Here is a 24620-nt window from a genome sequence, read left to right on the forward strand (position 1 = left end):
TATGGAAAAGGGCTGTCATAACAAGTTTTAGTTTAGCTTAACAAACATTGACCCACATACTACAATATCATTCACCAATCACATTCACCAAAGGAACCATATATCCTACTCAAGTGTTTTTAAGGGACCAGTCTTGTGCGGGGAGGATCGGCAGTTCAGGCGTATATATATCTTCACTATCCTCTCCCCTAGAACCAACTGAGCAGTAAACCCGTGCACTGTGGGCAGGTATGGATTTTATTCCATAGTGGACCAATGTAAGTAAGTATGCATATGCCATACCTATGGGATTTCCTGTGGAAGAGAAGAATCATTGTAGTAGTCATCATTACTACAGCGATTGCTGCTGTCTTCTGCGTCCCGTGCCTTTCTTGTTTTCTTCAAACAAGAGATCCCTGTGCTCAAATCCATACAGCTAGTGCATGCATTTATCCATCAGGTGCTAAAGGGGTGTAACCACATTAACTCTAGAAATTCTGAAGGACCCTCTGCACACTGGTATATACCCTTTCAAGCAAACTATGCAACAAATAGGGATATTTGGTTCACACATATTGCAATATGTGTGAACCAAATATCCCTATTTGTTGCATAGTTTGCTTGAAAGGGTATATACCAGTGTGCAGAGGGTCCTTCAGAATTTCTTGTTTACTTGACACAAGCGCCATTCACAGAATACCTTGCATTTTTCTCAAAAATCACAAGGAGTTTTTCTGAATATATTAAGTGGAGAAACAAGACATGGAAGTCTCAATCTCTGCATTGTCCAATCAGAGAATGCCATGTATTTATTGAGAAAAATGCAAGGCGTTGTTAAATGGCTCCTGTCCTGAGCAGGGCCCAGAAGACAGTGACAATCACCCTCATTTGCTCTCTTGGCACAAAAGTTTTGGTATGTATACACAGAATCTTGTTTGTGTATTTATCCACATTGTTACATATTGCATGTCTTGTGTTATGTGATATAAATACATTATAAATCTGTCAGGAATGCTTCTGTGGCTTTGACATACAATTTGCATTATTGAATGTATGGGTCTGCTCGTTCTTTGTTATGACTATACTGTGTCTTAAGGTGAAAGGGTAGCACCCTTTAAAATGCATAGCTACTTAATTCTGTTAAGATGACCTCTCTACTGAGACTATTATATTACTTTCGGACTTTGCCGATCATGGTACCCAAACAGGAACTTTTACTAGCAGCAGTCTCTAGATTTATATGGAAAGGAAAACGTCCTCGGGTTAACAAGTCATTTTCCCTAAAAAAGCATGGCGGTTTGGGACTTCCTAATCTTCTGACTTATTTTCAGGTGGCTTAGATAGCACAGTTCTCTTGTACTACCACTAGAGGTTATGTTCCCCAGTGGGTTGGCACTGAGGCCTTATCTTGCCGTCCGTATGCTATTGGCTCCCTAGTCGGTTGCGTCCTCCTATCCTTTGTCCTACGTTATCCTATTCTTTAATAGTCTGGGATAGATGGCGGGCCCGCAAACCTCTTTTTTCCCTACATACCCCTTTAGCTCCAGTCTTTTATAACCCTGAGTTTACTCCTGGTCTAACACCATCTGTGTTTCAATGGTGGATCAATAGGGGTTTTTGCGTATTGGGGACTATTTGGATGGACTTCGTCCTCATTCTCTCCAATATTTTCGGACAAAATGCCAGATGCCCTCCAGTGAATTGTTTCGATACCATCAAATTATATCTTTGATCACCAGTAAACTCAAATTACTTGTAGAATCTTGCATACTCACCCCTCTAGAGATCTTCTGTGGGGCTACTGGGATGGTGAAAGGTCGATTATCCAATATTAATGCTTCCCTTGTAGATCCACTTATTAAGCTTTCCTATATGATTCAGTTGGAAAGGGATCTGAACAGCTCTCTAGATCTGGACACTTGGCGGACTACAGCCAATGCTCTTTCTAAAATTTCAATTAATACTACTCTTATTGAATCTAATTATAAAACACTTCTTCACTGGTACTTCGTTCCTACACGTCTTGCTAAAATGTACCCATCTGTGTCACCCAGTTGTTTTCGACACTGCGGATAAGAGGGCACTATGCTCCACATATGGTGGAAATGTCCTGTGGTGAATAGATTTTGGTTCTGAATATTTAACTTCAGTTATTAGGTAACGGGAATTAATATTCATAGGTCACCGGAAGTAACCTTATTTCATCTGTTGCCCACTGATATTCCTAAGAAATCAGTTAAATTAATTCTTTATCTTTTGTTGGCGGCACGAATTACTATAGCTAGATGTTGGAGACAGTCAACAATTCCGCTAGACTCGGTCAAAGAGAAACTTAATTGAATTATGATTAATGATAAACTTACTAGTATCGGTAACAATAATACTTCTAAATTTGAGTATACATGGGAACCATGATTTAGGTTTCTCTCTATTATTTATTCGATCTATGGCTGGCCCTCTTTTCTTTCCTCTTTCTTCTCTCCTTTTTTTTTTTATTCTTTATCCTCTTCTTTGACTCTTTTTGTTTATTTTTTTTGGTCTCCTTTTTTGTTAGTTGGTTATATGATACTGCTCATGCCTACTGACCGATGGAATATTTGCTACCCTATTGGGGATGTGTTTTATTGTTTAAAAACATCATTGGTTGATGTATTCTTATGTGGCTATATAATCCATGAATCTGATTGTTTGCCACAACTCACCATGTAGGTGGGCTATGTTTTCTATTTTTCTGTATACTACTTTTTAAAGAGTTTCAATAAAAATATTGAAATATAAAATGCATAGCCACTTTATGTGTGGTGCGCAAGGGACAAACTAATCATTTCCTTATTTCTGTCTGTGCCACCACTGGAGAGATTTTCTCATACTTCCTGTTCCTGTGACACCCAGGCAAGAAGTGGGAAATATGGTAGTCACTAGAGCAGAAAAGCACTCACAGCAATAAAAAAAAAAAAAAAAAAAAAAAAACTTTTCAGACATTGTAACCCTTCTCCATTATACTAAAAAGTGTTTTTGTACCTGCTAGAAAGGTTTCCCATCACTTCCTGTCCTAATAGGGACACAAAGACATTAAAAAACTAACAGACTCTAAATCTTCCTTTGTCTAGACAGAACCAGAAGTAAAATTTTGTCTGAAGTTGACTCTAAATTAAAATCGAATATAATTTTTCCTGAATTGTGAGCATAACTCACAGACCACTAGAGACAAGTAAACTTACTATCCCCACTCCAGTCGATCCTGAACTCAGCGGCGAGACTCATCCACATCACCAACCGCTCCACATCTGCCACCCCTCTGCCAATTCCTTCACTGGCTCCTGATTGCCCAGCACATCAAATTCAAATTGCTAACTCTGACCTACAAAGCCATTCACAACACCGCCCCAAACTACCTAACTGACCTGATACCCAAATACCACCCTACCCGTGCCCTCCGCTCCTCACAGGACCTCCTACTCTCTAGCTTCCTGGTCTCCTCCTCCCACGCCCGATTGCAGGACTTCTCCAGGACTTCCCCCATCTTTTGGAACTCCCTACCCCAATCCATCAGACTGTCACCTACCCTCACCTTCAGGCGCACCCTGAAAACCCATCTCTTCAGGGAAGCCTACCTCACCCTCACCCAAAAACTGATCTCCTCCACTTCTCCCATCACTCCATACCCCACAGCCATTTCCTCTTGTTCCGCTTCCCCCTCCCTCCTAGATTGTAAGCTCGAAAGAGCAGGGCCCTCGAACCCCTCGTGTATTGTATTGTTACTGTCTCGTTTCATGTTCTGTCCCCCTTGCTATTGTACAGCGCTGAGCAAACCCTTTGGTGCTATATAAATACTGTATAATAATAATAATGAGAGGTAAAATTGTTACATTATCTCCAAAGTAGGAGTGCATGTATTCTTACCTTGTTCTGTTCAGCCTGGGCTCTAACTATCTCAGACTTCTTTGGAGACACACTGACTGCAGTTATAACTTGTTCTTTGGACTCTAACCACTTCAACATCTGGTTTGTTTCTTGTTGAACTTTCTGTATTTTTTCCAGCATAGTGGACAACTGTTCTTCTCGATTTCTCAGCATCAGTCCTAGATGTTCATACTTTTGGCTGATCTCAGAGACATCACACTGGATGCCAGTCAAATCTAGCAGAAAGAGACGTTTTTCGTGAAAGCAGAAATATTTTTGCAGTGTACATGAACACATTTTAAGACACAGTAGCACACAAACAAACTCACCTTGGCAGGTATGATATCCATTAACATTCCCTAAAGTGCTCACTGAAGTCATCATTACAGAACCTGAACAGGACAAGAAGGCAAAGCAGGCACATCACAAACACATTAAAATTACAGACACAAAAAGATCATTAACAGACATTGCAAAAGCTTGGTATTTTTAATATGGCATTATCTCAACAATGAACCCTTCTCAGAAGGTTCTAATTAACTAAAATGACACACAGCAAACTTAACACAATGTGAAACAAACATCTCGCTTCCATCACTATGCACTATACTCAATTCAAATCCTATTATCAATATCTTATGGAAAGCTAAACATGTAGTTAAAATGAATATTCTCAGGACACAAAGCATCAATACACAGGATCAAATACTGTAGGCAGACTGAGTAGATCTATCAGAGTTTAAAAAATGAGAAACTATTTTAAGTAGAAAGATTAGCAATCTGCCAAATAACAGAACTCTCCCAATCACCACTAACGTAAGTCATCACTACAACTATATAAGCAAGAGAAACCATAGGATGTCAACAAATAATATCATTCAAATGCTAAACATATACAGTATGTACTGACTGCTAGCAGATGTTCCATACCATACTAGACTCTGGGGTAAAATAACACTAGATGGTCATTTCTTGTTTTGTAGCCAACATTAATACTGACTAGTGATTCTGACATCTTGTTACCAGAATCCTAGATCTGCCTGAATTGCAGCCTGGTGGTCAGATAAAGGACTCAATTCACTACGCTATAACACAGGTGTTATTTTCCATAATTATTATTATACAGGATTTATATAGTGCCAACAGTTTGCTCAGCGCATTACAATATAACAGAAGACAATACAGTTCAACACAAGAGGGTTAGAAGGGTCTTGCTCCTTGCCATAACAATTATTTCCAGCTCTCCCTGGCTTACAGTATAATGGTCATTAAAGAGGTACTAAAAGCAAAACCAAAAATGTAATATATTGCAGCTTACAAATCATTAGATGTGGTGGATGCATTCGTTTTCTTTTTTAGGCTTTTTTCCCTCTTTATTTTTACCTTGTGATCTGGAGAGTAACACATCTCCTTTTAGAGTGCCCGCACTCTGGATGAAGGAGCACAGGGGCACCTTTGGGCAGCAGCATTCTTAGTCTCGGGGGAAGGGGAGTGTTAGATAAACTAGCAGATTTAGTTACACTGACTGACAAATTGAAGCCAAACTTTAGCTTGTGCTTCAGTTACACAAGTAGTTACAGCATATTTTTTCTTTTGGGATAAAGATTTTTCATGAAAAAAAGCTGATAATTGTAGGAACCCCGACAGTGGTAAATAGTTTGTCTTAAAACTCTAACTGCCATATTTGCAAAAGAGCTTGTTCTGCTGAAAAAACAACAGACTTACTTGCTGGTTCACCAGGTGAAAATTAAAGGAAAGCCTAAAAAAGAAAACTAATACAATCACATCTAAGAACTAAGCTGCAATATAATAAATGCTTGCTTTTGGGTTTAATACTGCTTTAGGAACTATCATTATAGCTTATTGAATTGTGCCTATAGTATTACATACACATAAAAAAAACAGCTACAACAACAACACAATTTAATCTAAAAGGTCAGACGTGAGCCTACCAAGGAATAGGTGAACACTTGGGAAAGGATTTTGTAAGGCTTCTTGCACACAGTACTGATGTTTGAGCATTTGATTTTTTTAAAACTTAATTTCAGGTGCTTGTTTTGCGTATATTTACACGTTCCCGCATTTGCATGCACAATATACAGTGTCTTGAAAAAGTATTCATACCCAATGAAATTTCCCAATTTTGTCATGTTACAACCAAAAACGTAAATGAATTTTACTGGGATTTTATGTGATAGACCAACACAAAGTGGCATATAATTGTGAAGTGGAAGGAAAATAACTGTTTTTCAAAATTATTTACATATAAATATGTGAAAAGTGTGACGTGCATTTGTGTTCATCCCCCTTTACTCTGAAACCTAACTAAAATCTAATGGAACCATTTGCCTTCAGAAGTCACCTAATTAGTAAACAGAGTCCACCTGTGTGTAATTGACTCTCAGTATAAATACAGCTGTTCTGTGAAGCCCTTAGAGGTTCGGTAGAGAACATTAGTGAACAAGCAGCAAGATGAAGGCCAAGGAACACACCAGACAGGTCAGGGATAAAGTTGTGGAGAAGTTTAAAGCAGGATTAGGTTATAAAAAATATCCCAAGCTTTGAACATCTGACGGAGCACTGTTCAATCCATCATCCGAAAATGGAAAGAGTATGGAACAACTGCAAACCTACCAAGACATGGCTATCCACATAAACTGACAGGTCGAGCAAGGAGAGCATTAATCAGAGAAGGAGCCAAGAGGCACATGGTAACTCTGGAGGAGCTGCAGAGATCCACACCTCAGGCGGGAAAATCTGTCCACAGGAGAACTATTGGTCGTGCACTCCCGTTTGCAGTTTGCGAGAAGCCATGTGAGGGACACAGCAAACAAGTGGAAGAAGTTGCTCTGGTTAGATGAGACTAAAATTGAACTTTTTGGCCTAAAATCAAAACGCTATGTGTGGCGGAAAACTAACACTAAACATCACCCTAAACACACCATCCCCACTGTGAAACATGGTGGTAGCAGCATCATGTTGTGGGGATGCTTTTCTTCAGCAGGGACAGGGAAGCTGGTCAGAGTTGATCTGAAGATGGATGGAGCCAAATACAAGTTAATCTTAGGGAAAAACCTGCTCCAGTCTGCAAAAGACTTGAGACTGGGGCAAAGGTTCACCTTCCAGAAGGACAACGACCCTAAACATACAGCCAGAGCTACAATGGAATGGTTTACATCAAAGCATATTCATGTGTTAGAATGGCTCAGTCAAAGTCCAGACCTAAATCCACTGGAGAATCTGTGACAAGAGTTGAAAATTGCTGTTCTCATCCAATCTAACAGAGCTTGAGCTTATTTGCAAAGAAGAATGGGCAAAAATGTCACTCTCCAGATGTACAAAGCTGGTAGAGACATCCCCAAAAAAGACTTGCAGCTGTAATTGCAGCGAAAGGTGGTTCTACAAAGTATTGACTCGGGGGGGCTGACTACAAATGCATACCACACTTTTCACATATTTGTTTAAAATATTGCAAACCATTTATCATTTTCCTCCCACATCGCAATTATGTGCCACTTTGTGTTGGCCTACTACATAAAATCCCAATAAAATAAATTTAAGTTTTGGGTTGCAACATGACAAAATGTGGAAAAAGGTATGAATACTTTTTCAAGGCACTGTATTCTCAGGGAAAATTCATTAATATTTATGCTCATATTCGTGCGCACGAAGCGTAAATTCCTGACCAAAGATGCAGATTTTCCTTTTTTGTTTTACTGAGGAGTACGCTGTGCGTATTTATGCAGCTGTGTGCAAAGGCACATTGTAACTAATGGGCTACATTTTATGTCAGTAAAAAATAATGCTGTACTGAGCTTTTTCAAGCTACTGTGTGCTTGTTTTATAATGCTTCTAAAACAAATACAGGAGAGATAGTGGCACTCTATGCCACTATATGGAGAACTGAGAAGCAAGCAAAATCCTTTCTTTTTCCCCTCCAACTTAACACCCCATATGGTCCTAGTAATTCTGTCTATTAACAGAGCTGGGTACACTCTCGCCATTTCTAATTTCTTAGATCATTTTATTTACAATATTGTCCATTAGGAAAGCAGATTATCTGCAGTCCAAATACACAAGTAGCTTAAGAAAACAGAAGTCCCATAAGTGAAATCTACACCAACATGATATTCGATATTGTAAAGCGGGGGATCTGCGCATGTACACAGGCAGCCGCAGCTTAACTACCAAAACAGCATACTCACAATATTCATAGAAGCAATAGTAATTTTAGCTAAAGAAATAATTGATAGTTTATTTTAGCAGGACATTTCCTAGTTTATAATACTTTGAAAGAATGGCGTACAAAAGAAGGCAAATAAAACCGTGATGGCAGAGGTAGAAAAATGTGAATCATAAGGATTTTGGAGGACCAATAGAATGGTTGCACAGAGTAAATAAATACCTATTATGTCACACATTAAAATTGCGTTTAACCACGGAATGGTGTCAAACTACAGTACATTAAATGATCCATAGGCGACACTTTAAAAACCTTTATAGCTTACCAGTTTGGAGTTAAACAGGAGGTATGGTGCTTGAATTAAGGCGATACCTCACGTGTGGTATAATCTCAGTTTACATATGTATTCACATTTGTGTGTGAGCATGGGGGAACTTAAATTTTTTTTTTTTATGATTATTTACATTTTTTTTATACTATGTCTTTACATTTTTTAATCAGCTTTATTGATATCACAAGAGATGAGATAGGTAAACTTTATGGAGAAATCTAGGGTCCATTAGATCCTAGATCTCCCCTCTGCCCTCCAAAGCAGCTGATCAAACTGAGATTGGTTTGACCGGCTGGTTCACTAGCCAGTAATGGCTGGTAAAAAAAAAAAGACAGAATCCGAAAATTATGAAATCCTGTCGCTTCTGGTTTCCTACAGCATAGAGTCAATCAGGGAATCTCCTTTGTCTCTAAGGTCAACCAGGGCGACTGCTTGCAGCAGCCCTGGACTCCCTTGGTGGGACATGAGAGCCTGGAAACAGCTGCGTGTGGTGGGATGAGGGGGGGACATATTCTGCTGCATGTAAAAGTGATAGAGTGTCTGTTTAGCTGCTGGATCACTTTTACTAAAAAGTGCATCACCGGCTGAAAAAAATGATACCTGGATGATTGTTGCAGGTGCAATCATCATCGAGCTATCACAGCCAGTTCCCGATGAAGTATATATACATAGATTGGTCAGGTAGTGGTTGAATCAGAACTCCAAACTGAATACAAAATCTGAAACACATATAAACAAACTGTTTGAACAGCCACAAGCTTTGTAATCCTGTTCATTCTGTCCTGTGATTCACACACCGCTGCTACACTGCTCAGCCACTTATCCCTTCCCATCTTTATATTGTTGTTTATTTTCAACCTCCTCATAGGACAATGAATCATAAAATGTGGTGATGCTGCTACGCTATCCAATGATCAGGCAGGATTTGGTGTTGCAACACAGTAAAATGCCAAACTGACCTAGGAAACACGCGCATATTACTGTGTTATCCAGTGTGTTGCAGAGGCTGAAACATGACTGCTTGATTAACCGCATGCCGCCCAGCCACTGTACATATACGGCGGCAGGGCGGCACTCTCAGGCAAAACCACGTTTTAAAATGTGTGTTTTGTAAACAAATGGGGGCGTGCGCGAGGCGCGCCGCCGCCCTATTTGTCCCGCGGTTCAGCGCCGCAGATGTCAGTCGCCGGGTCACAGCCGCTCCTTAGTGGCTATGTCCCGGCGATCGGCGGCAAACAGTGATAGAGAGCACAGCTGCAGTAGCTGTGCTGTCTGTCACTTCCCTGTCAGCTCGAGGATGAGCTGATCAAGAAAGAACAGTTTCTCTTTCTCGATCAGCCTTGTCCCGCCCAGTACACACCCCCGCCCCCTAGTAAAACACTCCCCTCACTCCTATAACCCTTCCCTGCAAAATAAAGTTAACCCCTTCCTCCCCATTGCCATTAGTACAGTGTCAGTTTTTTTTTTTTTTTGCACTGATCACTGTATTAGTGTTTTTGGGGATGTCAGTGACCCCAAGTCAGTACCCCCCAATGTCAAAATGTCCACCGCAGTCCCGCCATAAGTCGCTGCCATAAGTTCCTGATCGCCGCCATAATTCGCTGATCGCCGGCATTATTAGTATAAAAAATACCTAAAAATCCCAGTATCTTTCCCGCCATTTGTAAACGCTATAACTGTCACGTAAACCAATTAATTTACACGTATTGGGTTTTTTTTAGCAAAGACATGTCGCAGAATACATTTTGGCAGTAATGTATGACTAAATTTGATTTTTGCATTTTTTTTTACTGGACATGTTTTATAGCAAAAAGTCCAAAATAATGTTTTTTTTTCCTCAAAATTGTCAGCCTTTTTTTTTATAGCGCAAAAAATAAAACCGCACAGGCGATCAAATACCACCGAAAGAAAGCTCAATTTGTGGGGAATAAAAGGATGTAAATTTCATTTATGTACCATATTGCATGACCGCGCAATTGTCCGTTAAACTAGTGCAGCGCTGTATAGCAGAAAAAATGGCATAAATTGCAGTATTTAAACCATAGTTTGTAGACGCTATAACTTCCACAAAAGGCAATCAATATACACTTATTGGGATTTTTTTTTACCAAAAACATGTAGCAGAATACATTTTGGCCTAAATTAATAACCAACTTTGAGTTTACTATATATTTTTTATAGCTGAAAATAAAAAAATATTGTTTTTCTTCAAAATTTTTGGCCTTTTTTTGTTTATAGCGTGAAAAATAAAAAGCGCACAGGTGATCAAATTACACCGAAAGAAAGCTCTATTTGTGTGAAAAAAAGGACGTAAATTTCGTTTGGGTGCAGCATTGCATGACCGCGCAATTATCAGTTGAATTAGTGCAGCGCCGAGTAGCAAAAAGAGGCCTGGTCATTAAGGGGGGTAAATCCTCTGGAGCTCAAGTGGTTAAAATGATAGTTCATGTATATGCAGTACAACTGCATACTGAGGTGTTGATCCGGAATTTAGTTTTAATAAATGAAGCAGCAAGTAAGGCAATAGAGGAGGATTATGGGAACAAATGTGAAATCAGGAAGATAACAGGAAAAAGGGATATGAGTGGTAGCATGACAAAGTGGCTGAAAGGAACCAGAGAAATTAAATACAGCAAAAAATTTGCACCAAAAATAAAAAGGGTGCCATGAAACAAGACGTACAAAATTCAGTCAACCCTCACCTCTCTGCAGTTGGCTTTCTGCTGCAGTGATCTCCATAATTTTGCTCTCAAGTTCAGATCCCTTTTGTGTGATCCCCTCCACAAGTGGGCCTTTTACTTTCCACTCTTTCAAGAGGTCCTGTGGATTATACAATGGCAATATATTACCTTCAGTACACAGACAAGCACTTGCGGAAAAAACAATTAGGTGGCACAATAGTTGTTACAAGTTGATGTTCCGGATTTATATTTTTACAGTAAAGTTAAACTTGGATATACATAGCTTTTAAAACTATGCAAAAACACTAGGCCAGCATTACAGCATACCATTAAGGACTTCTTTACACTAGAATCAGTCAAAAGCGTTTTTTAAAGTACCAAAGTATATGCAGAAAAAATTATTGTATTTCAATGAGCCTAGAGTACACCATTGCAGTGCTTTCATTTGTTGTTACAATAAGTCCAGTATGCTGCACTTTTTGCATGTAAATGTACTGGAACACACATGAACGCCCCTCAACATAAAAAAGAAAGAATGCCGTAAAAGCACACTGCAAGTGCATTACAAATCCATGTAAACATTAACGCGGAACTACACACAATGCAGGGTGCGTGGTGTAAACAAGCCCCAAAGGTTAATGTTGGTCAGAGATCTTCACTTAATCTCAGCTAAAATGATTTAGATTATGAAAGCCTGGTACAGGCAGTTCCCAAGTTATGAACGACTCCTACTTACGAACAGCGGGAGAAACAACAAGTAAGAGGAAAACTACCCAAGGAAGGAAAATTCACTCCTGTAAGAGTTAACATGGAAAAAAGGAAGGTTTATGACCAATCCTTGCTTCCATGACAACCCAAAAGTTTCAAAATCCAATTGTTTCAGGGACAGAAAGTGAGATGAAATTTTCTGAACAGACGCAGAGACAGCAAAACAAACATTAAAGGAGTGTTAACCATTCCCTAAGCTATCCAAAAAAAACCTAAAAATATTATTTTTCACTGGAGCCTCATCTAAAAAGTGTACCTGTTTCAACTTACATACAAATTCAACTTAAGAACAAACCTACAGACACTATTGTGTCTGTAACCCACGGACTGTCTAAACTGAATAAATGCACAGAAGAGAGAAGTAAAAAAATGCAAAGCCTGCTCTATTGTATATCACCACCCCCCCCCCTTTTTTTTGTTTTTGCATATTTGTCACACTTAAAAGATTCATATCAAACTAATTTTAATATTACACAAAGATAACCCGAGCAAATATAAAATGCAGTTTTTAAAAGATTATTTAATTTATTAAGGGAAAAAAGCCACCCAAACCTGCCTGGCCATATATGTGAAAAAGCAAGTTAAAGCATGCTAAAAGATCTCAAAAAGCAACACACTGTGCTGCGATCTGAAGAATTCAAGAATTCCTTCATACAGTGTACCTGTCATGTGCCTATTGCTGCCACAAGGTATATTTACATTCCGTGTGACAGCAATAAAAGTGTTCAAAAGAAATTTTTTTAAAGCAACAAAAAAATGTAAAACAAAAATTAAAGTGCCCCTGTCCCCTCCGTGCATAGGCAAACGCACAAATTGGTCCTGCACGCACACGCAAACAGCGATCGTTCCACACATGTGAGGTATCACCGTGAACATCAGATACTGGGCAGTAATTCTAGCACTAGACCTCCTTTGTAAAGGCTTTTGAAGTGTCACCTACAGATAGTACAATTTACATTGTTTGTCACCATTGCATGAGCGTGCACAATTTTAAAGCATGACATGTTAGGTATCGGATTACTTGGCGTAATGTCTTTTATATTTTACAAAAAATTGGTTATGTATTTTGTTTTTTTGCATTAAAATTCAAAAAAAGTGTATATTTTTTCCCCAAAAAATTGCATTTGCAAACTGCTGCACAAATACTGTGTGACACAAAAAAATTGCAAAACCCACCAATTTATTCCCTAGGGCCTCTGCTTTAATATATAATGTTTGGGGGTTCATACTAATTTTTTAGCGAAAAAATATTGATTGTTACATGTACACAAAAAGTGCCAGAAATGGCTTGGAGCTCAAGTGGTTAGTGAATTAAATCCTCATTTAATATATGCATTTTGTATTTACTCGGGTTATCTTTATGTAATATTACAATCTGTTTGATGATCTGAATCATTTAAAGCGGAGTTCCACCTGTAAAAACTGTAGCTGCTGACTTTTAAAATACAGCCACTTAGCTGTCCCTCAGTCCAGAGGTGTCCTCGCCATGGCTGGTTTCACCGGCAGTCTTCTCTCCCTGGCGTCGGCATCTTCAGTGTGGGCACCCGGCTGTAACAGCTAGCGGATTCACAGCCGGGTGCCCACTGCGCGAGAGGCGATGCACTTTGTGAATGGCCCGTAGTCTTCTGGGACCTGTCACGTGTCCAAGAAGACTACTTAGGGAGGGAGGACAACTTCTGCTTCCGATCACCTATGCAATCTCAGCAGAAGTGGGAATCTGTCAAATTCCGGTACCCGCTCTCCCCCCCACTCCCCAAAGGTGCCAATCCTTAATGGGGAGTGGGGGACAAAGGCTTAAAGCGGAACTGCCCCTTTTGGGTGGAGCTCCGCTATAAGTATGACAAATATAGAAAAAAAAATCAAGAAGGGGCAAATACTTTTTCACAGCACTGTACAAAGGATTAATATCTTTATAAAAGGTAGTAATACTAAAACAGACAGACAGTATATAGTCAGGAAGTACACTATATTGCCAAAGGTATTGGGCCGCCTGCCTTTACACTCACGTGAACTATAATGGCATCCCAGTCTTAGTCCGTAGGGTTCAATATTGAGTTGTCCCAGCCTTTGCAGCTATAACAGCTTCAACTTTTTTGGGAAGGCTGAACCCAATGTTTAAGAGAATGTCTATGGGAATGTATATAATAGGATTGCATGTGAGCGCAAGGTTAACTATCTGCATTTTAACACCTTTTAGTGCTCTACAGCGCCGACATTATTAATATCAGTATTATTAGTATTCTTATTGATTCTTATTTTATTACTGCCACGTTTAGCGCTGCATTTATATTTATATGTCCTTGGGAATGTTTGACCATTCTTCCAGAAGCGCATATGTGAGGTCAGACACTGATGTCAAACGAGAAGGTCTGGCTTGCAGCCTCCACTCCAAATCATCCCAAAGGTGTTCTACCAGGTTGAGATCAGGACTCTGTGCAGGCCAATCAAGTTCCTCCACCGCAAACTTGTTCATTCATGTCTTTATAGACTTTGCTTTGCTGGTGTGCAGTCATGTTGGAACAGGAAGGGGCCATCCCCAAACGGTTCCCACAAAGCTGGGAGCATGAAATTGTCCAAAATGTCTTGGTATGCGGACGCCCTAAGAGTTATCTTCATTGGAACTAAGGGGCCAAGCCCAACCCCTGAAAAACAACCCCATACCATAATCCTCCCTCCACCAAACTTTACACTTGGCACAATGCAGTCAGGCAATTACCGTTCTACTGGCAAACGCCAAACGCGTCTATTGGATTGCCAGACAGAGAAGTTTGATTTGTCACTCCAGAGAACACGTCTCCACTGCTCTGAAGTCCAGTGGCAGCGTGCTTTACACTACTGCATCCGATGCTTTGCATTGCACTTGGTGATGTAAGGCTTGGGTGCAGCTGCTTGGCCATGGAAAACCATTCCATGAAGCTCTCTAGGCACTGTTGTTGTGCTAATCTGAAGGCCACACAAAGTTTTGAGGTCTTTAGCTATTGACTCTGCAGACAGTTGGAGACTTGTACACACAGAGATCTTTAGCATGCGCTGACCCCACTATGTCATTTTATGCGGCCTACCACTTCATGGCTGAGTTGCTGTTGTTCCCAGTTGCTTCCACTTTGTTATAATACTACTAACAGCTGATCATGGAATATTTAGTAGCAGTCTGCATGCCAAGGTGCTTGATTTTATGCACCTGTGGCCATGGAGGAGATTGGAACACCTGAATCCAATGACTTGGAGAGGTGTCCCAATACATTTGGCAATATAGTTTATATTGCATTTAAAACCATTAGATCTGATCTGGAACATTTCAACAATTTAATTTGTGCTACCTGGACTTGTTGTAGCCTGATCTGGATTTCCATTGATCCAAGAGATTCTTCTGTTGGAGGAACATTATCTTCATTGTCTTTCAGCCATTTTCTCATGACATTAACCAACCTTTGGAACATCTCTAATTCTTCTTGACAGGACAAGGCTTCCCGCTCCCTAGCATAAAACAGACCGAGTAAATGAAGAAAAAGGAACAATCACAACAATGTAACAAATTGCTTTGGAAAATTACCTCTCACTTGCAGCCTCCTGGAGTTCGTGAAATTCCTTTTTCAGCAACTGCACCTTCTGTAAATGCTCAGATGAGTCCAGTAGCACAGGACATGTACTCAGCTCCTTTGCTAGTTCTTCGAGGGTAAACAGCTGCTCTGTCTGTTGCTTTATTTCTGCATTTAATTCCTAACATACAAATTAAACTTTAGTCATTGTCTGTGCAGAGGTCTCTCACAATATACATGTAAACATTTTGTGGTATATATACACACACATTACATTTAGGAAACAAACCTGGATTTGTTCTGAGAACTGGGCAATGTCCTTGTCTGGCTGGTTTCCTGAGGCCAGTAACTGGGATTTGGATGCTTTGAAATCATGTAGTGCATCTGAAATCTGTTCATATCTTTCCACTTGTGGTAGGACCTCTTTAAGTGCAGTCTCCTGCTGAATCTGCTGTTCACAAACTTTATTAAAACGTGCAGTGACATCAGACAACTTGTTCTGAAGAGCAGTTGCTGCAGCACTGTCAGCAGTCTCCATAAATTTCACTACCATTTCTCCAGTGGCATCCAGGCTTCCCCTCCTACTTCCAATGTCTTGTTTCAGTTTCTAGAAGGCATAACAAATGGCTAAGCATAAAGTACTACAATAACTCAGGGAAATAATTAAGGAATAAATAAAGCATTTTTTTCATCTTGGATAGAGTAGAGAAGAGTTTTTGTTCCCATCTGTGCCCCATTGAAGAGATTTGGCCTTTTATCTACGTTTACCATGTTATCACAGCTGGCTGTGCACCATCCAGTAAGGCTTTAAGGAGGTGTTGGTGCAGGATGGACAGTTTAACTAGAGTAATACAAACATGATAGGGATTCTAACCACCTGCTACTCTATCCAGAACTAAAAGTTTTAAACTTTAGATACAATAGATTTTTAGTAAACTCCTTTATGAAGTGTAATAGAATATTTGTGCTTAAATCTTTCTAATACATCTTAGCTGGTTTGCTGCTTACCCTGAGCCTAAAGTCTTGCATATTTTTTATGTAAAAGCAATGTCCTTTCATTTGTGTTGTTAAAGGGAGAGGTTGACCTTTTGGGAAAAATAATGAATACACATAATTTTGGAGAAAAAATAAGTGCATTTATTATTTTTTCCCCTCAGGGTCCTGCAATGCACTGCATCCAACAGTTTTCTGCCCAAACCAAATCAGTTTGACAGCTGCAGGGCTTGTGAATTAACTACAAAGGCACTCACCAGTGCCCTCGCAGTTCATTGAGAACTACAAGCCATCTGCCACTGTAGAACATGGGACTTGTACTCATTCAGATTCCTGTGAAAATGATAGAGCCCCGCAGAGTCACATAATTTTTTAAAAGTGACAGCGGGCAGAAGAACTCCCACCTACTCACAGGAAGTCTGGAGGGTGCGGGAGGGCTGGGTGTAACATGCAAAATGCTCCAAAAGGTGAACATAGCCTTTAAATAAAGACAGAATTGGTAATGGAACATTAACGCTTGCTGACAGAGTGCACCTACTTAAATTATCCTCCAAACACATCTGAAGTCAATGTAGCTATGGAAAATAAAATTACAGGTTTTCTGCCAATTTACATTAAGCAGGCCTGTTGTTTTAATTCCTCAGTGTAGTAACATTTTCTATCCCCACTGGCCACAATCTGGCCCCTCCAAAAGTATGAAGGACAGTAAACTGGCCCTTTATTTGAAACTTTTGAGCCTGGTCCCGAGGTATTGGAATGAGTACTCCTTGGGACAAGAGATGGTTCATGGTGTTCTACAAATCTGTGACATCTTTGGTGCATTTTTCAAGTGCCTCACCAAAATTATGTACACCTTCAAAGGGCATAGACGTGATTCATCTTTTACAGGCAGCTTCAGTTGACCAGGCTTTGAGCCACAAGATTCTTCTGTGTAAGTGAGCAGAAATCGGAACAATTCTGGTGATTTGTGCCATGACTTGTTCTATTGCATCCTCAAAAAAGGTGTAAGGTAATTGCTCCAATTGTTCAGTCAAAGTACACTCCTAGAATACAGGATCATGTTGGTTGTTCATTGTCCTAGTCCAATTAGCTGAGGTTTGAGAAACGGTAACAATGGCTTTTTGTAAAGCTGGGCTTGCAAGAGTAAAGAAAGCCTTTAAAGTAACTCATTCTGGACAGTGATGACAATACTAAAGCCATTAGTTGTCCAAGGAATTGTGGCATAGTTGCAGAAAAGTCTTAGGCTACTTTCACACTGATCTGAAGCAAAAATGTGTTTTTGCTGCGTTTTTCATTCATTTCATTCATTTTTGGTGGTGGTGGTGGGGGGCAGTTTATTTACTACACCAAAAATGTAGGAAGCAGGATTTTAAAAATGCAGAGGAGCTGCAACTGATCAGAGTGAACAGTTTCATAGGATTACATGGTCACATGTTTATTTTCTGCTTTTTTTAAAAACACAAAAGCAGAAGAAAATCAAATCAGTGTGAAAGCAGCCTTAGTCAGGTAGGCTGCCTGAGATGCAAAAATTGGATACATAGACAAATGTTAAAAAATGGTTATGCAATGGTGCTAGGGAAGCATCGTCACTCTGCGTGGTCTTGATGTTTTGCAGACTTTCAGCAGAGCGAATGTTTGCCTGAGCTTAAGCAGAAGTTCCCTTTCACCTGGTTTTACTATCAGTGAGAGTATTACCCTGTGGGGTACTCACAGAGTGGGGTGCAGAAATGGGGAAAATTTGTCCAAGAAGGAGTACGCAGCAATCCAGTGGTGACCATTCCATGGTGAGGTTCTTGTGGCAAAAGGACAGGAGGCAGCGCCTAAGTACCTTATAAGAGTGGCCAGGAGGCAGAAGTGGTGGTATAGTGTGCAATCTGTGATGTGCTGTAACACCTGGTTAACCACCTGAAACTAACCTCTGAGTGGTTGAATTTTAGTGCCAAGTTTGAGAAGTTTAATACTGTGTAAGTGAATAAAATCCAAACACATTCCAAATTTTCCTATAGTTGTAAAAAAATAAGGCATACTATTAAAGATACACAAATAACGTAAAACAAGTATTAGAGCTATTTTGTCTCATACTTGCTGTGGGACTACAGTATGGTCAAAGAAAATAGAGTGACCCTGTCTTACTTGGCCATGTCCTTGGTCCCTATTTAGGGTCCAGGCTACACCTGTCACAGTAGGCAGGATCTGAGTTCCATAGGGTTGAACCACAGCCCTGTACCTATATAGAAGCCTGCAGCAAACTACATGCGCTGCGCCAAGTGCTGAGGTGGTTTCTCATGCAGGATCCAGTGCCCGAAGCAACATTAAAGGTCATCCCAACAGACCAGGTATGGCTTTCAAGGTTTTACTGAGGTTGCACAGATCTGGATGCACAGCTTCCAATGTTGTCAGTGAAATGTTGACTGAAGAATACAAAGTAAAATAATACACTAGTTGCACTAGGAGTGATTTTTCCATAAGAATCCATCACCTTAGGACAGCAGCAAAAACTGAGAACTGAAGGAGTGGGGTAGAGTTACAGGGGGATGCCCAGGGGGCATGTCCTCAAAAGCTTTGCCAGCATCCCATCACCAGAAGGTACAAGCCTATAACCTAGAGACTATGAATATCAAGCCTGTATCTTGTACTGTGTGATTAAGATATTACTTTTCCATAACCTTTCATTCTTAGTACTCAACCTACTTGCCTTCGTAAATTCTGCAAGCTTAGTTTTGCAGCAGCCTTTATTACACTTACAATACTACAACAAAAACAGTTTTGATACTCTATTATATTTATATGTTGGAAAAAGCACTTACAATATTTTGTGCAAGAGCCTCCTGAATGGATGATGCCGACATGGATGCTTGTTTTTGGCTCTCTAGCGTCCTCTCCATTCCTTCCAACCAGTGTAGAAGGTTATCCAAACCTTCTTGAACACTCTGTGACTGGGCTACCGACTTCTGCAGTAAATCTGTGCGATTGGACATCTTGCTAGAGAGGCTTTGGAACCGACTTTCAATGGAGTCTATAAAGAAAAAAAACTAATATAAAAATACTGTAAGATAGCATCTATCTTTTAAAATGAGGATTTTTTGTTTACCTGTGAATTCCTTTTCTTAGAGCATATCACAGGACACAGAGGAGTTTAAAATCATTATTACATGGGATAGGCTGCCATCGTCAGGTAAATGGACACTGGCCAGAAAGAAAAAAAAAAAAAAAAAAGCAGGAGCCCCAGCCCAGGCTTAAGTTCTCCCAGCTTATTTTGTGCTTTTCTGTGTCCTGTGATGTACTCCAAAAAAAGAACTTTACAGGTAAACCAAAAATCCTAATTTCCTTATCACGGATTACACACAGAGAAGTTAATAGTCATTACTACATGGAAAGTATCAAAACAATGAATCTGAACAACACAGAAACACCACCAACAAGCCCAAATCCCCAAGGAGAAAAGGGAAAACCCCTTACAAAGCTGCCTGCAAGATCCTTCATCTGAAACATGTAAACAATCAAAACACGTAACAAGAAAGCCCAAGTAACAACCTTACAATCTTGAACAACAAAAGCTTGATGTCCAGGAAACACTGACATTGGCCTTAACTGGGAAAGAAGGAACCTTTCTCTTGATCCCATGGGCCTGAGAAATGAGCTGACAATCCACCTAGAAATTGTGGATTTGGAAGCAGCCTGACTCTTATGAGGTCCTTCAGGCAAAACAAAGGAGGGGCATGGCTAGCCATAGCGTGAGCAGAAGCAGATAACTTCAGTTCCCTTTCAGGAGACCTTCTGACAGTGGACTTTACCTATTCCACACCCGCACCATCCTCTTCCCTGGATGCCGAAGTAGCGCAAATCTCATAGCACGTCAAGGGACCGCTTGACAATGGGCTTGAGCAGTTTTTTTTTTATCCCCCACACTCCAGACCCTCTCGGTGAGCCAGAATCCAATATGGCACCTGGGACTGGCAAGAAGAGTGCTCTGGTTTTCCCAGGCGTCTGAGCCGCACATCCAGTGCACCTAGCTGCTCCTCTCAGCTGAGGGCTGTCTTCCCGATTGCTACACCCTGACTCAGTACCCCGCACTCCCCAGCAAGATTGGAGGGCTCGGGCTCCATTCACTCGTTTCAGTTCAATTGGATACCCTCAAGCACATACACCTTAGTCTGGCCACACTCCCTACCAAAATAGAGTTGCAGCAATGGGCCCTACGTATTGAATCCTCCCTAAAAAGGGAAGTAGATGAGAGCTCAGGTTACAGCCGCAGAGACTCGGGTATCGGGACTGTAAACTGCTCAATCCACTCATGAGGCTCGCATTGTGACCTTTGAGACAGCCCTCCCACAGCAACGTGCCCAGGTCATACAGTTGCACCTGCGGGCAGATGACATAGAAAACCATAGTCCGAGTAATAATATTAGACTGAAAGGGATACAGGAGGTGACAGTGACCACAGACCTGGCATGTACTGTGATGGCGATCTTTAACAAATATATGGATCGAGACCCTGCTTCAGTGATTGAACTGGACCGAGTACACAGGGTACCGCCCCCTACAGCAGCGACCCACACCCAACCCAGGGATGTGCTCTGTAGGGTCTATTTCTACCGGGAGAAGGACCAGATTTTTAAACAGGGATCAGGACCGTATGGAGTTTGATGGTGCTAAAATCCACCTCCTACCGGACTTGTCTAGTCCTACACTGGTGATGCGCCGAAAAGTGAAACCCTGGCTGGAAGTCTTGCCAAGTGTGAGGGCCAACGTACAAATGGGGATACCCCTTTCACATCATCGTCTTGAAGGACAATCGCCAATTTCCCTGTGTACTCACTGGCCCACCTGCCAGCTTTGTTTCAGTTCCTGAGGATCGCTCCAATATCGGTTCCTGACTGGCTTGATATCTTTCTGGACTCCCCTCCACCGGTCCCTACCTCTAACCCCTACCCAAAAGGAGAAGGCAGCAGCATTCCAGAAATGCCAGCGTATGGAGGTCCCAAGACCGTACTGTGAACCCGGAACCCTAATAGACAGCTCTGTGTCCTGGGTCTGACCCCTTCATCTCCGATGTCCTGCTGCTCAGGTGACAGTTGATCTCTAGTGCCTATTCCAGTGACTGGAGGTCACTCTATTTCTATGTTTACCCTTGTGTTCCTATTCCATGAGCATGGACACTGGTATAGGGGGCTACGTCCTGGAAGCAACCAATACTTCCTTCCACACCCTACATGAGGGTGAGGAAACAGCCCACAGGCTTTGAACAAGACCCACCGCACATTGCGGAAATATTTAGGGTTGGTGAGAGACTCAGACTACACAGTATTTAGACCATTTAAAGGCTTAAGAGCGGTGTTGTAGTGGATGGAGCTGTAGAGCGGGCCTTATCCCCCATTTATTCCACTGGGGGGGTGGGACAGTAAAGTTCTGAAAAACGGGAGGCCTTTAGTTTTCTGCATCCTAGTTACTTGGTGGTGGGCTCCCCGGGGCGCCACCGGAACTGGATCGTGGGAGAGGGCCTTTGCCTCATTTTTTTTTTTTAATATTCACTGTTTAGAGCATGAACCTCAACTTTGGGGTTTGCTGGTGGAGTCGTGGACTCCTGGAGTGCAGAGACGTATCTTCTTTTGGTGTTGGGTGCTCCTTTAGTGGGGAGACCTGCTGCCTTCGTGGCATGTTAGTATTTCTTTATCTTGATAAATCTTGATAAGTATTTGGGCCCTATCATCTGCCTCCGGGGGGGGTGTTTATGGTGGTTTGGGTGGATGCTCCTCGTGGGGCCCAACCTCTCCAGACCTTTCAGTGGGAAGGAGGGCGCATCCTGAGAGGGGAGCATTGTTCCAAGGAATGGTGGGAAATAAGCAGCGATTTATGTGTTGTTGCGGAGGAGGAGGAATTGTCTGAGGTTGCACAGGACGGGGACTGAAACACACTTATGGGACCTTTTCAGTTAAGAAGGTCTCAGTGTTACCCCGGAGTCGCCATAGCCTTTACTGCATCTTTCCTCCAAATAGGCCTTGCTCTCACTTGTAGTTGAGTGAGTGTTGACTCATTGTACATTGTTAGTGGGGTGGTCTCCGACACCTGCCCTGGTGCTTTTCTCACCGGGTCCTTGTTGAAAACCCCACACACCCTCCTTTCCTACTTTACTTTTCCTGGTTTGCCTTTTCCTTCCTCTATTCTCTTTCTTCTATCTTTCTTCCTCTATATCTGTTTTTCCCTCCGTTCCCCCACCCCCCCTTTTTTTCTATTATTGGGGGTCTGGAGTCTCGACCTTTCAATCTGTAAACATGCCGAATGTTAAAGCCTGGTCCATCAATGCCAAGGGGCTGAATATCCCTGAGAAGAGATCTCAAATGCTCAGTGAGCTTTGGCGGGCTCATGCCAATGTGGCCTTTTTTCAAGAGACCCACTTTAAAGAAATCAAGTTGCCCAAATTTGAGAACGCCGGTATCCTTTTGCCTACCACAGCTGCTCTCCAGGCTCAAAATCGAGGAGGGTCAGTATATTGCTTTACAAGACGGTATCCTGGAGTCACACCGACTTGCTGAGAAACAACCAAGACAGACATCTCTTCCTAAAGGGTGCTATTTATGGTCGCCCAGTAACTCTGGCAAATTAATATGCACCCAACATGGATCAGGTCAGGCTTCCTTGAATCTTGTCTTGAGAAATTGTCAGCCTTTGCCAAAGGAGTTTGGAGAGTGGGGGGCCTGAACGAAAGGTTTGGACCCCCCTTTTGGATGTGTCTAGAGAGTCAATCCCACTTCTCTTATGCAGCTCTCTGGAGAATTAAAAAGTCCCTCTCAGGGGAATCCTTGGTGGTTGTATGGCATCTCCTGCATCCTAATTAATGGGATTAAACGTTTTATTCTGCCTCATGGCTCGTATTCGGATCTAGATTATTTCTTCTTACACCAGTCTGCCCTTTCCTTGCTGATAGTGGGGGAAAATCGGCCTCTGGACGATTTCTGACCATGCACCGATCATTCTGACCCTGATGTTAGGAGAGGACGGGAGATATTCTGGACTGTGGAGGTTGAATGAAAGATTGCTTCAACCACAATATGTAGCGGACCTGAGAAGGACATTCAGGAGTATTTCACCACAAACGAGACCCAGGAGCTCTCCCCATGAGTGGTGTGGGAGGCACAAAAACGTGTCTTGCAGGGTTTCCTTATCAAGCTGGGGGCTAGAGTTAAGAAGGAACATCAGAAGGACATTAACACTCTGCTGGACCGTATCAGGGTCCTGGAACAATGTCATAAATGTTCCTTAGCTTCAGATATGGCGGCTGATCTTATACTCCAAGAGATAACCTAAACTCTATGCTTCTCACTCAGGCAAAAACTAAATTGATGTATTCCTGGAGACACTAGTATGATTTTGGAGGTAAACCTAGGAGGGTGTTGGTCCGAGCGCTTCGGGATACCAAAAACAAGTCTCATATACCGATGGTGAGATCCCTACAGGGCGACAAATTACATAAATATCAAGATATCGCAAATTGTTTCAGGTACTATTACTAGAAGCTTTATAATTTACCTAGTAATAGTGTCCCAACCAATCCCTGCTCTCAATTGTTGACTATAGATGCCTATCTTCAAGGGTCGGGCTTAACTCAACTATCCGTAGCGGAGAGGGAAGAAATGGAGGGTCCCGTTACGTAACAAGAGGTTCTCAGGGCGATGCAAGGGATGAAGACGAACTGGATCCCCCAGCCAGGACAGCTTCTCTTTGCTCTACTATCAGACCTTCTCTACCTATTTAGTACCTAGATTGGTGAAGTCATGTAACGCCCTGTCCAGGTTTTGCCCGTATAATCTTGCTGCGAATATTGTCCTAAATTCCTAAAGAGGGCAGGGATGGTTTGGACTGCATCCTATCTCCTTGTTAAACGTATAAACCTCAGGATCTTTCTAAAGATCTTAGCCAATAGGCTCATAATGAACTCGCCCACCTTGGCCCATAATGACCAAGTGGGCTTTATTCTGAACAGGGAGGCAAGGGATGACACCACCAGAGCCTTTAACCTGATTCATTTAGCCCGATCTAGGGACATCCCCACCCTATTGCTGTCAGCCGACACGGAGAAGGCGTTTGATCGGATCAACTGGTTTTTCCATCGACGTACCTTGAGACATATCGGTTTGGGATATAATATGTGCAAATGGGTGGATGCAATTTATTCACAACCAACAGCGACTGTAAGAGCTAATGAAGCCATGTCTTCTGCATGCTCGCTGAGTAATGGTACTAGA

The 24620-nt window shown here is 41.6% G+C and overlaps 1 protein-coding gene across 19 annotated transcripts in view; it reads right to left on the reverse strand.

The window, feature by feature from the left end:
• Positions 1-24620, reverse strand: part of MACF1 (microtubule actin crosslinking factor 1) — a 402996-nt gene that overhangs the window by 129021 nt on the left and 249355 nt on the right. For all 19 annotated transcript variants that reach the window (XM_089676708.1, XM_089676721.1, XM_089676720.1 and 16 more), the window contains 7 exons: positions 19185-19393; positions 15674-15991; positions 15399-15565; positions 15166-15322; positions 11099-11216; positions 4212-4274; positions 3883-4118 (listed from right to left, as the gene is read on the reverse strand). In XM_089676708.1, coding sequence (XP_089532834.1) covers positions 3883-4118; positions 4212-4274; positions 11099-11216; positions 15166-15322; positions 15399-15565; positions 15674-15991; positions 19185-19393 — 1268 coding nt within the window. The remainder of the gene's footprint in view (positions 1-3882; positions 4119-4211; positions 4275-11098; positions 11217-15165; positions 15323-15398; positions 15566-15673; positions 15992-19184; positions 19394-24620) is intronic.

Source organism: Staurois parvus, unplaced genomic scaffold, assembly GCF_062004578.1.
Source record: "Staurois parvus isolate SC_StPar_1 unplaced genomic scaffold, SC_StPar_1.0 ptg000172l, whole genome shotgun sequence".
Taxonomy (NCBI): domain Eukaryota; kingdom Metazoa; phylum Chordata; class Amphibia; order Anura; family Ranidae; genus Staurois; species Staurois parvus.